Below are 17218 nucleotides of genomic sequence, written 5' to 3'. Positions count from 1 at the left end.
TCCAGAGGACAGCTAGAAGAGATAAGAATGCCTTCTTAAATGAACAGTGCAAAGAAATAGAAGAAAACAATAGAATAGGGAGGACCAGAGATCTCTTCAGGAAAATTGGAGATATGAAGGGAACATTTCATGCAAAGATGGGCATGATAAAGGACCAAAATGGCAGGGACCTAACAGAGGCGGAAGAGATTAAGAAGATGTGGCAAGACTACACAGAAGAACTATATAAGAAAGAGCTTAACTTCCCTGATAACCATGATGGGGTGGTCACTGACCTCGAGCCAGACATCCTGGAATGTAAAGTCAAATGGGCCTTAGGAAGTCTGAGCAACAACAAAGCTAGTGGAGGTGACAGCATTCCAGCTGAGCTATTCAAAATCTTAAAAGACAATGCAGTAAAAGTGCTATACTCAATATGCCAGCAAATTTGGAAAACTCAACAGTGGCCGCAAGATTGGAAAAGGTCAGTTTACATTCCCATCCCAAAGAAGGGCAATGCCAAAGAATGTTCAAACTATTGCACCATTGCACTCATTTCACATGCCAGCAAAGTGATGCTCAAAATCCTACAAGCTAGTCCCCAGGAGTATGTGGACCGAGAACTACCAGAAGTACAGGCAGGATTTCGAAGAGGGAGAGGAACTAGAGATCAACTTGCCAACATACGCTGGATCATGGAGAAAGCTAGGGAGTTCCAGAAAAACATCTACTTCTGCTTCATTGACTATGCTAAAGCCTTTGATTGTGTGGATCACAACAAATTGTGGAAAGTTCTTAAAGAGATGGGAGTACCAGACCATCTTATTTGTCTCTTAAGAAACCTATATGTGGGTCAAGAAGCAACAGTGAGAACTGGACATGGAACCACTGATTGGTTCAAAATTGAGAAAGGAGTTCGGCAAGGCTGTATACTGTCGCCCTGCCTGTTTAACTTATATGCAGAGCACATCATGAGAAAGGCGGGGCTGGATGAATCACCAGTTGGAATTAAGATTGCTGGGAGAAATATCAACAACCTCAGATATGCAGATGATACCACTCTAATGGCATAAAGTGAAGAGGAACTAAAGAGCCTCTGGATGCGGGTGAAGGAGGAGAGTGCAAAAGTTGGCTTGAAACTCAACATTAAGAAAACTAAGATCATGGCATCTGGTCCTCTCACTTCCTGGCAAATAGATGAGGAAGAAATGGATGTAGTGACAGATTTTATTTTCCTGGGCTCCAAGATCACCACAGATGGGGACTGCAGCCAAGAAATTAAAAGATGCTTGCTCCTGGGGAGGAAAGCTATGGCAAATCTAGACAGCATACTAAAAAGCAGAGACATCACCCTGCCAACAAAAGTGCGTATAGTCAAGGCTATGGTTTTCCCAGTTGCAATGTATGGCTGTGAAAGCTGGACCATAAGGAAGTCTGAGCGCTAAAGGATTGAGGCCTTTGAATTGTGGTGCTGGAGGAGACTCCTGCAAGTCCCTTGGACTGCAAGGCGATCAAAGCAGTCAGTCCTAGAGGAGGTCAACCCTGACTGCTCTTTAGAAGGCCAGATACTGAAGATGAAACTCAAATACTTTGTCCACCTAATGAGAAGGAAGGACTCCCTGGAGAAGAGCCTAATGCTGGGAACAATAGATGGCAAAAGAAGAAGGGGACGGCAGAGAATGAGGTGGATAGATGGAGTTGATGTGAGCTTGGGTGGACTCTGGGGGATGGTGGAGGACAGGAAGGCCTGGAGGAATGTTGTCCATGGGGTTGCGATGGGTCAGACACGACTAACAACAACACAACCCCATAAAGGACTGGACAATGCCTCTCCAGCCTGTCAGATGATTCCCCCCCACCTCCGTCTTGTCAGGATTAAATATAGAGTCCTTCCAGATAGAGCAAGATTACAACTCTGAAATTGCTTCCAGATCTTATTTGAACCAGTATGAAACTTGAGTTTAGTAGATTATTCAAATACAAGTAAAACCTACAAGAAAAAGATGCAGTCTAAAGTGGTCCTGATCCAGTTTCTAGGCACTTCATTCTATTCTTCCTCCCTCTGTTTTCTGGCTCTCTTCTCATTCAGCACTTGTGGACTCTGAACATGTGCTGTTTTTATTGGGTTGGTGTGGTGGGGAGCAACCCCATCTCCACCTCTTAAGAATATATATGTGTGGGTGTGGGTGGGTGGCTTCCCCCCCACCTGCAATCTTTGTTATTTCCATCTGCAATTCCTTCCTTGTATATGGGTAGTACTGCTAGTGAGTGTACTCAGTCCTGGATGTGGGAAACAGATAAAATGATCTACTGTTCCAGTTTTTGTTTATTGCTGATTGTTGGAAGACACACATCAAAATTGATGATAAACTGGGTAATGGCTACTAATCATTATGGCTGTATATAACCACCATGCCAGAGATAATATGCCTCTAAACATCAGTTGCTGGGGAACAGAAATGGGAAGAAACTGTTATTTTCATGGCCTGATTGTGGGCTTCCTGTGGGCACCTCATTGGCCACTGTGGGAAAAGAATGCAGAACTAGATAAGCTTTGGCTTGTTCCAGCAGAGTTCGTGTGCTGTTACATTCTTATGTTCTTTATTTACTTCATTTTATCTTTTCAAGACCATAATCTACCAAATACAGTGTACAGCATAAAACAAACATATTAATAAAGGGATATAACCAATTTTAAATAAAACTAGCCCCAATAAAATACAGCATGAAAATCTGTTGGCAGTGCATAACATGTATGATTAAACAAGTATATTTTTTTTAAAATCTTGGGAAAAATAACTATAGATTGGACAGCCATCTCTCAGAAGGTAATTTCAAAGGATAGTGGTGTTGGGGAGCGACTATGACAGGTTCGGCAGGATCAGGATTGCTGGTAAATGTAGTTTTACCCCTTGTGCAGTTGTGTTCCTTGTACTTGAGAATCTATTGCAATAATGTTCTGAGGCAAATTTGCATAAAAATATTTATCTCGAGTTTGAGACTTCAATTTACAGCTTTGACCATACTGGCAGGGGCTTCTAAAAACACCTATAAATACACTGTCTGCTGACTCATTTCTAAGGGATTGGCAAGCAGGAGGAAGGACACCATCAAATGTAAGGTTTTTGAAGTATCCGGAATTATTTTTAAATAAACAAAACCATCCTATTCACCCCCCAAAGATCTTAGGCTGGGTGACAAGCTTTTTCTCTCTCCATGTAGAATCATAACAGACCTGTTAAATTAGTTGGACAAAGCCAAAGTGACAAGTCCCAGTAAACCTCATAATTGAGTGGAGCATTTGAATCTGGATCTCCTGTAGGAAATACTGTTCACTAGTTGTAAGTGTTTTGCCAAAGGCAGGGGTTCTTTTGGATTTGGAGGTAATGAACACACCAGTAGGTAAAGGAAAAACAATGCTTTATTTAAGCAGTGATAGTATCTGCAGGCAAACAAAATAGCATTTATACCTTGCAAGAGGATCTTCTCCCCTTCAGCTGCCAGGACCCCAGGCCATCAGTCACACAGCATCCAGCACCCAATCTGTGCAGAAGCTCCCAAACTCAAGCTCTCAACCCCCTGGTTTTATAATGGAGTAATACATGCATCTGGCTCACAAACCTCCATATGCCCAGCACCTGGCCCCTGAGCCAACACTGGGGTAAACAACTCCGGATAGGTAATCTAGGATCGTCCCGAATGTTGTACACCTGGGACACAGCACTCCCTTCTGGCAAGGGGAATGTAGAAAGATATGAAAAACAAAACACATTCTGTTGTATAACTGGAGACTCAACATACTTGAGAAGGGCAATATGAGGGGAAATGAGACATGTCAAACCTAACTCCTCACCATAAAATAATCTTCTGCATGTTTCCAATACACTAGGAAGATTGATAGAGTTAGATTTTAGTTTACAGACAAGTGTTCTTAATATATGTACACTGCAGCTGCAGTACTTCAACTTTTATAACTTATCCTGATGTTGGGCATGTGTGCTTGCATGTGTGTATGAATGTTAGGTAATAGATGATTTTAAATTAAATTTTCATGTTTTGAAAAGAGTTAACACAAACATTACCTTGATGGCTGTATTATTTTTCCCTCTTGGAGAATCACAAATGATAAAACGGTGCATGTGGCCCTCATTACTAGCTCCCTCTCTTTTTTAGCATTTAGTATCTGTGTAGCAGTTGAATTTTACTGCACACTGAAGATGTTCAAGCATAGGAAACTTTTTAAATGGTCTGGCCTCAGTCATGTATTTGAATGATCAATTTGATGAATGTAACCAATTTCATTTTTATGTAAATTTACAGAAGATAAAACTGACCTTGAAAATAGTGTGATGCAGAAGAAAATTAAAATCCCCAAGCTCTCTCTCAATCACCTAGAAGAAACAGGGGAAATTACAGATTATGGGGATGAAGATACGGAACTTAGACACTGTAAGGTATTGAAGCTTTGGTTTTGTTTTATTTTCTCTCTTTCATTTGGAAGTGCTTGAGTCCTTGATAAACCTTTATTTAATTATTTCTGTGCTGCCTCATAGCCAAAGCTGTTTGGGCAGTTTACAGCAACCCATAATTCTGTTACATTTGAACGTTCAGGATGGCTTTCAGTCCTTAAAGGGATGCACAAAGGGAAATTGCAATCTTTACATAAAATTGTGTGCATGCTTGCATAAGAGTAAGTCCCACAGAACATAGTGGAACTTACTTCCAATTAAATGTGGGACTAAGATTGTTTGGGGTGTGGTTATAATTGAAAGCACTGAAGTGTTATTTTCTTTTAAGTGTAGTTATTTCATTTGATTATGTACAAGCTCCCTTATTTAGTCATTGTTTGGTTTACAGTGGACTGTGCCCTCATTGTATGGTATTCTTAGTCTAAGTACTATATTACAAAATGAATATCATACTCAAGTAATTCCTAAGTTAGAAGAAGCATATTATAAACTTAATTTCACAGGAAAATATTGCCACGATAAAATGATGTATACTATAACTGTCTTGTTAAGAAATTGGTCTACATGTTTGCTGAGATTGATTTTAGTCTCACTATTTAAGAATTAGTGGGAGTTTTTTAAATAGGTTATCAAAACCACTGACCTTGGATTAAAAATTCCCTGCAACATTTCTTCTAGCTTTTGTGTTTGTTAATATCCATTTAAAGGCATATACAGGTTTTGTACCCTGCTGATTTAAGAGTATATTGCTCTAATATTTGGGTGTTTTGCTGATAAGAAACTAAGGAAGGTACTAGAAGCTTCACAGTTTACTGAAATCATTATTACAAGAATCATGCAAAACCCAACAAAAACTGTGTATACTATAGGACAACCTCCCTATCCCAGTTTTGCTTATATGATAAAATTGTTTGTGGAGTGCAAAGTTTTGATTAATCAGTTGCATATTATGCACCAAATCTTTCCCCAATTAGCATGCTGCTGGGGACTGTGAAAGTAATCAGCCATTTCTCTGCTGTGGTAAGTGAGGTTTCTAAGGAAATTCATTACTTTGACCCGTTTTAGTTATCAGTACTCCTTGAAGATGTGTAGCCTAACTTAATTCTATGAACATCAGATGGGGAACAAATGCATGCACATTTACAATGACTTATTTTAAAACAGTATTGCTTATTTTCATATAGAAAATGAGAGTTATTTGTCTTATTGCAGTGTTATAGACTGAAACACTATATACATAGCTTCTAAGTACAAAATAGTATAGAACACATTCAGATTGTGCTTTATGTCTGAGTTTATTTCAGTTTGCAAAACAACAGGCAGGAACATGAAAAGCGAATTCAGTTTGGAGTTCTCAACAGCATAGGATCTATATAGAATTTAGTTCGCAATTAGATAGCTATAGTATATGTGTAAAACATTAAAAAAGTTATATCTGTATTTTATATGGGTCTGATTATGCCTGTAGTCTTATCCCCAACAATGCTACCACTTTGTCAAGAAAAACAGATTTTGATTGTCTTCAACAAAGGTGAACCATTCTACATAAAGATATTCTTATTGGGCATTAGTGTCTGTGAAATCAATAGTCACAAATTTCCTGTATTTACATTAGTCAGTGCAGAACAGTCCAGTAGCAGTACTGGAAAGCCTCAGTGTTCATTTACTTGTTGCTATAGTATGCTGTACTGTTCTACACTGTGCATGTGCTTGCAAGTATATTTGCTCATGATGTCATAGCTAACATGGGAAGGAATGTTCACCCTGCCAACCATAGTAGCCTGCCAACATCACTTTCCCTTTAAGTGATGGTGATGTGCAGTCCTATGGTAGTGCCACGTTTATTCCCTTCTCCCCTTCCAGGAAGTAAAGATGATGCAATCAGTGCAATATTACTTTCTCTTCACCAGGTAAATAAATCATTTGTAACTTTACTTGAGCAAATAGATATCCACTTAAATACAATGGACCACTTTGAATCTTTCTGAAATTTACCATACATTAAATAGTAGATCCCCCAAAATCGTTACAGCTCTTCATTTCTTAGAATTAAAGTGCTGCCATATCTGCTTATTTTCTCATCACCCCATCATGGAGCTTTCTTCTTCTTGTGACAAGACCTACTGTTGAACTGTAGAGCTATTCCTTTCAATGCATGGTTTGATTTTAATTTCTTTAAATGTTTAGCCTCATGCAATTGAAGAGATTCTGTACATGCCTGGAATTCAGATTGTCTGTTGCCATTAGCTTCTTAAGTTCATTGTAGTAATCTGGGTTTGATTTTGGCTAGTAATGGGATGAGGTCCTCTAATTAACCTAAGAATGCATTTTTCCCCTGATTTTTCACACAGTATTTTTAGGAAATTTTGGGGTGTTTCCCAAATCCTTTCCAAAAAACCCTGGGAACAATCAAGTCCCCGAGCAACTTACTCCCACATTTGTCCATCAGATCACCTATCCATTCAGTTTTCGTGAACAAACCTATCCTGACAAAGGGGATGGACCAGAAGAACTTGCAGTTCAGAGAAATTGCAGAACAGGCAAAATCTCAGACATTATTCTCAAAGACTCCAGTTTGCTTAGGAACAGCATTTCCAGATACTATACATGGAAGATGTCTGCTTTGCCTCCTTGACTGGTCATTGAATTGAAGGCAGAGGGTGAGGTCTACAAGATCTCACCTGCTTCCAGAATCTGACACCAGTCCTCCCTAAGGTAAGTTTATTTTGGGGAGCAACTGGCAGATTCTGAGGGCTGCCAACCAGTATGAGCTTGAGCCAAAATTTTGAAGGCAGGTTGGCTTTGAATTTCTGAAACTTGGTATGTGTAGTATTGGTGAGTATGCTATGATGGAACATAACTCACCCAGTTGCACAGTAGTAAAAATGCAATGCATAGCTCAAAGTTGCAAACTGCATCCAGAATGTGTGCGTTATTTTTGGCAAAAAAGCAGAATATTAGAATCATTTTAATGAAACCTGCTGTAAAGCAAATTTAAAGCCTTTTTTTTCTCCTGACATATTTTCTTTTGATATTCTGCAGACTAATACATATAAAAAACCCAAAATGGAGTAACAAGAATATAATATACAGTTACAAAATATTTTTTATCTCAAGATACAAAATTGATTTTTACAATGATGTTGGGAAACCTGAGAACATCCAAGGCATATATATGCTCTTGTACACTGTACTGACCATTCGAAACTTCATTCTCCTGAGGTAGTAATTTCTGACTCAGTGTGCCAATTTGCATAGCACAAGAGTGGTAATGGGCCATTGTGTTTTCTTAACCACACTCTGCCTGCTGACCCAATTTACATAAGGCACAACCTCACTAGGTACAGCTTCCTATGTAGTCTGAACCTAACAAGGGTGGCTTTTGGGGAGGCTAATGAATCACCCAGACCCTCTGCCAGCAGGAGTGGTTTTTAACAAGTCACCCTCACTGGGTTTGGTCAATACAGGAAGATGCAACAGAGAGTTTGAATCAGCAGACTAAGCCATAGTGGGTCATATATTTATAAAATATAAATATATTTTATATTTATGCATATGATTTTCAGAAAGATTACGATTGCACTTGTATGGTCATAGTGTTTTGTACGTATTTTTAGTGTTTTTAGCAAAAATGAAGATTCTTCAAATTCAAGCTGGTCTACTTTGTCAACAATTTATCTTAAAATCCTAGAGCTCTGTGTTCAGTTGCCAGTGTAAATTAACTTTATAACAAACTCTGAAATAAGACAGTTACAGCAATATGTTTGTCCAGAGTCTTGCATGAACCATCAGTGGTAACTTGCATAAAAATACACAGTTCTCCAAGTATGTATTTAATATTTGATGCCTTTGATACTTGTGATACTGCTAGTATTCATCAGTATATTGTGGCAATAGTATTAGAAATTTTACTGTGCCCATCTGTTCTTATTTTGCTGCATATTAAAATAAAATTACACTGTAGCATCAACATGACTGGTACATTTGTTAATGCTTGCTATTTTTCTATATATCAACATATATGCTGTTCTTTAATAATTGCTCTTAAATCAAATAGTGTGATTTTCAGATGAAAATACTTAGTGTACAGGGATTTCTATGATCTTGTTGATTGTATTACGCCAGCAGGACTGGCTGTTTCCACAATGGGAGATTATTAGTTCTAAAAGTAACCCCGGAAACATTTGTTTCCAGATTGGAACAGGTCAGCAGAGCTTTCTTCTGCAAGTTCCACTGACTCGCCCCATTCTAGAAACTAGCATTTTCACTTGTTCAGGTTGCTTCCAGAACCAGTTACCCAGTGTGGAAGAAGTTGCTCTTGCTGGCACACAGGCACAATAGGATACTTGCCCCCATCATCATTCTTTTGAAACTAGTGATTCTAATTAAATGTGTAGATCATCATCTATTTTTTATACTGATTTCACAATGTACACAAGGAGTCTTGTGTGGTAATATGAGAAAGACAAAAGAAGGACATGTAAAATTGTCTCAGAAACATTACCTCAGTAGAAATATGGCTGACTATTGGATAGTACTGGAAAGTGTGGTGCATTCACTCATTTTGTTGCATTGTAAAAGAGAACTCATCTGAAATTAAACCAGCAGAATACAAAACTAGGTTTTCAGTATGTGCCTTTAAAGGAATACTCCCAAAAATGTACAGGGAATTTCATGGAGAACTATTTGCACATTGTTTAGTGGCACTGTTTAGCTATGATTGACCTGCATTGGGGAGCTCTTCCTAGTTGAGAGAGCCTGAGAAAAAAATGAGAAGTTTTTGTTGACATCTAATACTCTCTGAGGTTTTTTTGAGTACGAGATCTGGGAAATCTTGGACTTCTCAAGGCACTGGAGAAGGGCAGGGGCTTTTGCCAGAATGCAAAATGTACCAGTTGTCAATTGTAAACATGTTTGTAGGTCCTTGCTCATTGCTGAAAGGAAAAACTGTCCCTGTTTGTTAACCTGAATTTTCATGTATATGTTCTTTGGGGGGCTATGTATTTAAAAAAAAACCTGAAGGTTTTGATAAAATAAAACGTTTGACCTGGTTTATATGAAATGTGTAAATGAAGGGAGCAGTTGTATGCTGCAGGCCAGACCATGGTCTATTCAGCATTACTTGTGAAGTATGACATCCGGCTTATCATTTTCCAACAAGCTGGATTGGGCAGCATACTGACTCATTAATGACAATTTATAATTTTAAAAACGTGTAGACTGTTGTTACATCCAAACTGGTTCATTATGTATGGTGCATATTTTCACCTTGAAAGTTTGTTTTCCCTTTCAGTGAATTATTATTTTCATTAATTGTAGGGCTTTGTAGTATTCTATATGTATTAATAGAGTATTAATACAGTGTTTCATTATAACACAGAGACAAGATGGGAGAAAACAAAATGAAGGTACACACAAAAGCATTGAAGCAGTTGTCGCGCGCCTTGAAAAACAAAATGGAATGAGTCTCAGTAACAATTCAAGTCCTGAAGCAACATTTATGGAAACGTCAGAAAGGATGAACAATATGGATGACGCTGTAGTTCCTCGAGTTCTTTATGAAGAATTGCTTAGAAGCTATCAGCAACAGCAGGAGGAAATGAGACACATTCAACAAGAACTTGAGAGAACAAGAAGACAGCTTGTTCAGCAAGCAAAAAAGCTAAAGGAATATGGGACATTAGTGTCAGAAATGAAGGAGCTCAGAGACTTGAACAGACGATTACAGGATGTACTGCTTCTCAGACTAGGCAGTGGTAAGTGCTGGATATTCACAGAAAAAGTTTATTGAAATGATTGCCGAATGATCCCACCTATATATTTGAGTACTTACACTTTTTATATTGAGCATTTTAAATTTACTTTTGTGATTCCCTGTAAAAATAATAGAAGCATTCATGCTGGTAAGACTGAGTTGGTTTTTCCAAGGGGTCATGCATATTCACTGGATGTCAAGGATGTGCACAATATCTTTTGATCTTCCCTCCTTCCAATATTCAATTTGAGACTAGAGTATCTTTTGAAATGTTAGTGGTGTCCTAGTTCTTATAACAGCTATGCAACATATAGAGCTTAAGTGGTAAGACCTCTACTCTTTGTAGAATGCCAAAATGAATATAACTAAACACTTGAATCAGAACAAAATCTTCCATTTCTTTAATAGAGTATCATGTTGTTTATTTGGAATTAAATCTAACTTTCCAGCATCAAGTCTGAATATGTAACACCCATGGGAATTAACACTTGACTGAGGCAGCACCCTGACAATTGATTTCATTGCGTTCAACACATGCCATTAGAGATAACATTTTTCAGAGTTAAAATTAGTGTGATGAAGAGTGTGGGACTGGGATTCAGGCTATCTGAGTTCTAGTCCTTGCTCAGCCAGGGAGCCAACTGGATGATTTTGGGCCAGTCACAGACTCTCAGCCCGACCTACCTCACAGGGTTGTTCTTGAGGCGATAAGGTTGCGAGCAGGAGGAGGAAAATGATGTAAGTGCTTTGAGTTCATTGTAAGAAAGAAAGTGAAATATAATCTAACAACCTAATAAATAAGTAAAATTAAATCTACCTTCACACTAGGAAGAATCAAGTGGGTTGCTTATGTTCCCACAGATTATATTATGCCATGCTGATTCCTTTGCAGAAGTTACTTCCCACTTGCACAACAGTAATTTAGTGCTTCTGGAGCAATCCAAAATGAAAATAAACACTTGTTTCTGGAGGCAGGAAGATTAGTGGTGATTGCATAAGGGAGTTCTGCCAATCTGCCTACTTCCAGAAATCATCGTTTCTACTCATTTCATTACCTACCTTAGGAAATGCTAATCTCCTCTGGGAGTCATGGTTCCCGCTTGTTCAACAGAATTGATAGGACCCGCTGCTTTCAGAAGGGAGTTAATGGGGGCAGAAATAAGCAAGCAGGGTGTAAGCAAATATTTAAAACATTCTAACCACATTTTCTTAATACTAATGAATTCAAAGGAGAAAGTGAAGTCAAAATAAGAGCCTTCCCCAATCTCATACTCTCCAGATATGTTGAACTACAACTGTTGTCGTCCCCAGACAGCATGGCAAATGGGGAAAGATTTGTGTGTGTTCTTGTGACTTAACATAACAAATTAAACTGACTATAAATCTCATTGGTCTAAGCTATTCTGATTTCATAGAGACATAACAGTCTCCATTTACTGAACATGCTGATACAAAGTGGAGAAGAACCAAATATCAGTATTCTAAGGGACCATTTACTATCTTCCATTTTCTTAGAGAGGTTGCTTTTCAACAGATTATGACTTGCCTTGCCCATCATGTCTACTTATGTGTAAGGTACCATATTAAAATGCCAGATTATAAAATTGTGTAGAGTCATACTTAAAATGAAATAGAGCATGGCACCCCTGTTTATAAATGGAGACAATTGACATTTTCATGGACATATCCTTAAGGCCAAATTAGATATTATGCTAAACACTTTCAAACTGGCAGCCACACATTTTAATTACCACTTTCTTTCTGTAATATCTATCTCCTGACATTACAACATCCTTCATCTCCCCCGCCCCCCGGCATTCCATATCATTAAATATTGTTGGTTGAAAATGGGCAAATAAGGTAGCTGATGTGTGGCTTCCATGTCTAGTGTAATGTTCTGGTTGACAACTAGCCAACTAGTCTTGTGACTCTGAATGGAAGGAAAACATAGGCAAGTCCCAGAGCCCTGAAGTGTAATGGAATCACCATTCCTAATGGTGATAATATGTAATGTGAAATGTGTAATTATTTGATATAGGGAGAGGGAGCCAGGTATTAGAGATTTTAGGCACATGAAAAATACATATAAAGGCAAGACAGGAAAAGTACACAGAGAAGATTAATCTTCCTTCCCTTTTTATCCCTTTTTACATAATGCAAGCAGCAAAATCATACGGAATTACAGATGGGAAAAAAAGCTTCCTTTTATGCATCTCAGCTACTAGTTCATTTACCTTCTTGAATGGCAATCCTCTCAAAGTCAGTATTTGGAAGAAGATGTAAGGAAGTGTATATTCTATATAGATGGAAGAAGGAAAATGCCTGGAAGTTAGGCAAAAGAAAGAACAGAATAGAGCATTTCTTTGTGCATTTGTCTGCTACTCCCTTCTGCACCATCCCTCCCAGTCTGCCTAGTTCATAAGGACAGACAGGAAGACAAACATGTGAGCTCCCTGCTTTGGCTTAGAAGATTCGTGTAGAGGGAACGATGCTAGACCACCTGAAGAGAATTTCCATGTGGACCTCTCCCTCTCTCTGAAAAAGCCTGGGAGGGAAGGGGGAGTGAATGCTGGATTACTCCTTTTTCCTGTGAAAGCTGTATCCCCAAGTAGCATACATTTCTGAAACTAGAAATGAGCCACACCTACTTATTTTTAAAGTGGCTTTAAAAAAACAGTTGTTTTTCACACTGAGGAAATCTAATGGGAACTAGGATTGGCATTACTCATTTGACCTGTTGGGGAGGAGGTGGGGGGTGTGCGTGTGTCCAAACATGGATCTAAAGGCAGTTTATAATAAATAGTTTACCTCCAATTTCTATTTATTGTAGATCTAATCCAGACTTGAAGATTGGCTCTCCGCATGCCAATTCCATGTTCTTCCATCAATACAAGTAGCTCTTACTCTCAATGTTCATATCTTGTCTGTGCAGCTATATGAGTTACTTTTCTTTCCTGACAGTTGTTACAAGTCATTTTGTTGCCATCTGATGTCTTTTCCACTGGGAAATATTATTTAAAAAGTTATGTTTGATTCCCTCTCCCATGCATGTTAGTGTAATTTTCTACTTTATATTCACCTCCTTACTTTTCTTTGAGGTGTCATTTTGCTCCTTGAAGTGTTGAGATGGATAACTGGCTTCTCTTACATTCGCCAATACTATGTGAAAGGGGAGTTTGTAGAATATATGAAAGTATTAGATTATTTTCCCCTGTGTCTTAGAGCATTTCAGTGCAGAAGATCCAGTATTCTTATATTTAGCATTATTTTTAATAGCTAGACTAAAACGAGTAGGTTGCAGTACAATCTTATGGTCACCAGAAATAGTCTAGATGGTCATAGGAACATTTGGAGTGTTTTAGGTTAGAAAGGCACTCAAGCTTGGAGCTGGGTTCCAAATTCAGAGTAGCCTCCTTCCACAAGTACAGTCTGTGCAGAAAAAAAACATTCTGACTGCAGCTCTAAAGTCAGCAGGCTAATGTCAAAGCCTGCATGGGGGAGTACAGTTCCATGGGCTGGGAATGAGAGGGGCTAAGCTGTGCTACTCTGTAAGGAATCTTGGTGGCGCTTCCACTTTCCTCCTCCTCCTAAACCAGGACCATCTCAGAGTTTTGCAGGGTAGAGGTACAGAGCTGACCTTTGCCTCTGTGCTTTTTCCACCCAGACTAGGATGCCCATAATTCTTTCAGTTTAGACAGTCACAGACAGTCACACTGTTAGATGTTTTTGCTTGTTAGTAAGATACAAGATACAGTAATAAATATTTTAAAATAGAGAGGAAGATTATTTTTAATAAACTGTTGCAGTTCTAGTAAATGTTTAAATAGGTATATACCTAGAAAGTGTCAGTTTACATACATGCAAAGTAAACTAACATCTTTTCTGGAAGAAGAACAAAAAACTTGTTCCATTGCTTTGGCTTAGTTTTACCCCACAACCTTTTATGTGAAGCTAAATTTTTACAAGGCATAAGAGGGTTGCCAATTGTGTGTGGGAGAGATGGGGTAGGTAAGAAAAAAGGACTAAATTTTGCCTAGTTCATTTTGTTTCCTTTGATGGAAAAATCATTATAACAGCCAAATAGGCAAGTTCATATTTTTTATATTTCCTCTGAAATCCCAGCTCTGTGCTCTTTTGATCTCTTAAATATTTGTGTTGGATGCTTACTACTTCAAATATATTACATAAAATTTGAATCCTCACCTGAGGCCTTTTTCCTTACATTCCCTCACTTTTTCAAAAGATCAAACCTTTAACTGCACTGTATCTCCATTGTTTCTTGCTAAAAGTTGAACTGGGGAAATAGCAGCAATTGGGCTTGTTAAATCAGTACTGGACAGCATAGTAATGCTATTGCTGTATCATTGAAGTAGAAGACATGCTGAGACTGTTGCTGAAGTGCAAAGCTTAGAAGAAATCCTAAAGGCAAGCATGATAGCTCTACCTCTTGTCTTGTGTATGTTGTGACTTGAGCTGCTGCAGCACCAATCTCACTTAAACCACACTGGTCCAGAATTATGTTGGAAAGCTGCATCATATGTTCATTTTGCTCTGCAGCCAATTACACTGTGCCAAATAATGTTGTTTGTAGTAATGTAATATGTAATGTGATCACCCGAAGCAGTATGTGTAAACTTGGGTGGGAAGTTTGCCCTCCTCTTGATGTTCTTGTTTATAAATCCTGTGATCCCTCACCACTAGCTAGGGGTAAGTGAGCATAGCTGGTGGACTTCAAGTTGCCTACCTCTGGTGTGAACTACTGTTTGAAATGGAATTTCAGAATACACTGTCTGTCTCCTAATCCTTTTCATGAATTTGTCTTACAGCTTTTTGAGCTGTTAGTTAAAACTTACAGCTAAAATTTTACTTTCCAAGTGGATCCCAGAAAGCCCTTCTGAAGACCTTGAAATGACAACAATAGTGTGAAAACACCCTGGGAATTGAAACTATGTGGGGAAACATAGCTGGTGTGGTTGCATTTCATTTCTAATTCTGGTTTCTAGTTCTGGATACCCAGCACTACAAATATAAATAACACTTTCACTGATTGAGGGATTTTCCTTTCCCTGCATTGCTGTTTTAAGAGAATACATTTGTGTCAACATTTCACAAAACTGCACAATTTCTTTCTTGCTTATCAAAGTACGGAAGTTACAAAGAGAGAGAAACTTTAAAGAGTAAGCATGATGCATGACAAATTAAGCACCCAGTTTCAGTTAGCAAAGTGCCGTATAAGGAATCACATGTCTGATTCACAACATGTTGTACTGTAAATGCAGCTCTTAGTAGTTTGTGAAATAAGTGTGAAGTTTATCTGATTAAAAGACACTTGGATTTTGGAATGAAAACTAAACAGATTTATAACATAAATAAAATTGTGATCCTTGGAGTCAGTGGCTCCTAAGTAATAGAAACTCACATTCTGCGATCATTTTCTGGACTGTGGTTATGCCATACTACTTTTTTTTAATTATTTAATATAGTTCTGCACTGCCCATCAGCCTGAAAGCTCATAATAATAATTAATATAAAGCACACATGATAAAATTTCAACAGTGCAATTAATAAATATACAACTGCAGCTGAATCAATATCAGAGGTACAGTAAAATTACAGTTAAAATGAAGATTAAAATCTCACTATTATTGCAAAAATAAAAAAGATTTTTGCCTGGTGCCAGATTGAATAGTGGGCACAGGCACACCTCTTTCAAGAGCTGATTTCACAAATGGGGTGCCACAACCAAGAAGGCCCTTCCCCTAATAGCCACCCTCCTTGCTTCCTTTGGAGGGGGTTCTCTGGGAAGGACCTCCATTGATGATCTCCAGGTTTAGGTAGGTGTTTGGATAGGCACATATGGAAAGAAACATTCCTTCAAATAGCCTTGTCCCAATCCATTTAGAGCTTTACATGTTAATGTTAGCCCTTTTAATCAGGCCTAGACTTCAATCAGTGTAATTGATAGAGGGCTGGAGTGATGACTTTGTGTTGATCAGTCCTTGTTAGCAGGTTTTACTCCCTATTTTGAACCAGCTGAAGTCTTCACACTGTTTTCAAAGACAGCCCCACATAGAGCACCTTATAATTGTCCAAATGAGTGGTTACCAGGGTGTGGATCTCTGTTGCTAGGTGCTTCCTCTCCAGATAGGGTCATAGTTGGTAAATCAGCCTGTGCTGATAAAAAGTGCTCCTTGTTACCGAGTCCGCTTGTGACTCCAGTGATAATTCAGGATCTAGGAAAACCCCCAATTTATGAACCCTGTCCTTTAGGAGAACTGCAGCCCTGTCCAGGACAGATTGAATATTTCCCAGCTGGACAAATGAACCACCTTTACTATTTTAGGAAGATTTTTAATATCATATAAAAATAGGAAAGCTTCAGTTTTTATTGTATAAATCAGTCATCTGGGGTGGGGTTGAGCTGTACTAGTTCTCCATCCTTTTGCAATTATGTAGCTAAAAATAATGTTCATGCGCTAAACTGATAAATGCCCTACTTGCCCCTTGAACTGTCAAGCCAATTCTGTTAGGGTTTACAATTGCAGAATTGCATTGCTTCCCTCATGGTGTTTGTTCAAGAGCTATTGACTGAAATGCTGACTTTCACCTTCTAGTTCTTGGAGACCAAAGGAGCCCTGTGTGAGCAAGGCAAGAACAGGACTGAAAGAACATGTATTTTTAGTATGTTGTCTCTGAGTCCAGTCGCATCTCCCCAAAAGTGGCTTTAGAGAGCAAGAAAGGATCAAATTGTCTTTACTTCCAAGGTAACCACAGGTGATGGCTCTGAAATTAGCATTCAGGAAGTGGGGTGGGCAGAGTTACTCTTCCATATTCTCTGCTAAGGCCAAACCCCTGCTTACAGAATAGGTCACTAGCAGCCTACAGGTCTCATGTGATTCCCCCAGTCTTTTTTGTGCCTCCCATTGCTATCAATATGTGCAAAGAACCAATCCTGTCCTGAAATGGAATATTTCACAGGAAATTTGTACAAATATATGAAATACTTTCTCTTTGC

The 17218-nt window shown here is 38.5% G+C and overlaps 2 protein-coding genes across 4 annotated transcripts in view; both read left to right on the top strand.

The window, feature by feature from the left end:
- AGBL4 (AGBL carboxypeptidase 4) overlaps positions 1-17218 on the top strand; it is a 933972-nt gene that overhangs the window by 521426 nt on the left and 395328 nt on the right. The gene's annotated exons all lie outside the window — the stretch shown is intronic.
- The window catches only part of BEND5 (BEN domain containing 5), a 37258-nt gene that overhangs the window by 13576 nt on the left and 6464 nt on the right, over positions 1-17218 (top strand). The window contains exons 2-3 of one of the 3 annotated variants that reach the window (XM_044430231.1): positions 4300-4433; positions 9829-10204. In XM_044430231.1, the coding sequence (XP_044286166.1) occupies positions 4300-4433; positions 9829-10204 (510 nt within the window). Of the gene's footprint in view, positions 1-4299; positions 4434-6791; positions 7164-9828; positions 10205-17218 lie in introns of those variants that run through there. The other 2 variants (XM_044430232.1, XM_044430233.1) reach the window with 2 other exon arrangements.

The sequence above is a fragment of the Varanus komodoensis genome, unplaced genomic scaffold (assembly GCF_004798865.1).
Source record: "Varanus komodoensis strain SLA01 unplaced genomic scaffold, ASM479886v1 scaffold20_1, whole genome shotgun sequence".
NCBI lineage: Eukaryota > Metazoa > Chordata > Lepidosauria > Squamata > Varanidae > Varanus > Varanus komodoensis.
This window is presented reverse-complemented; position numbering and strand designations above follow the sequence as displayed.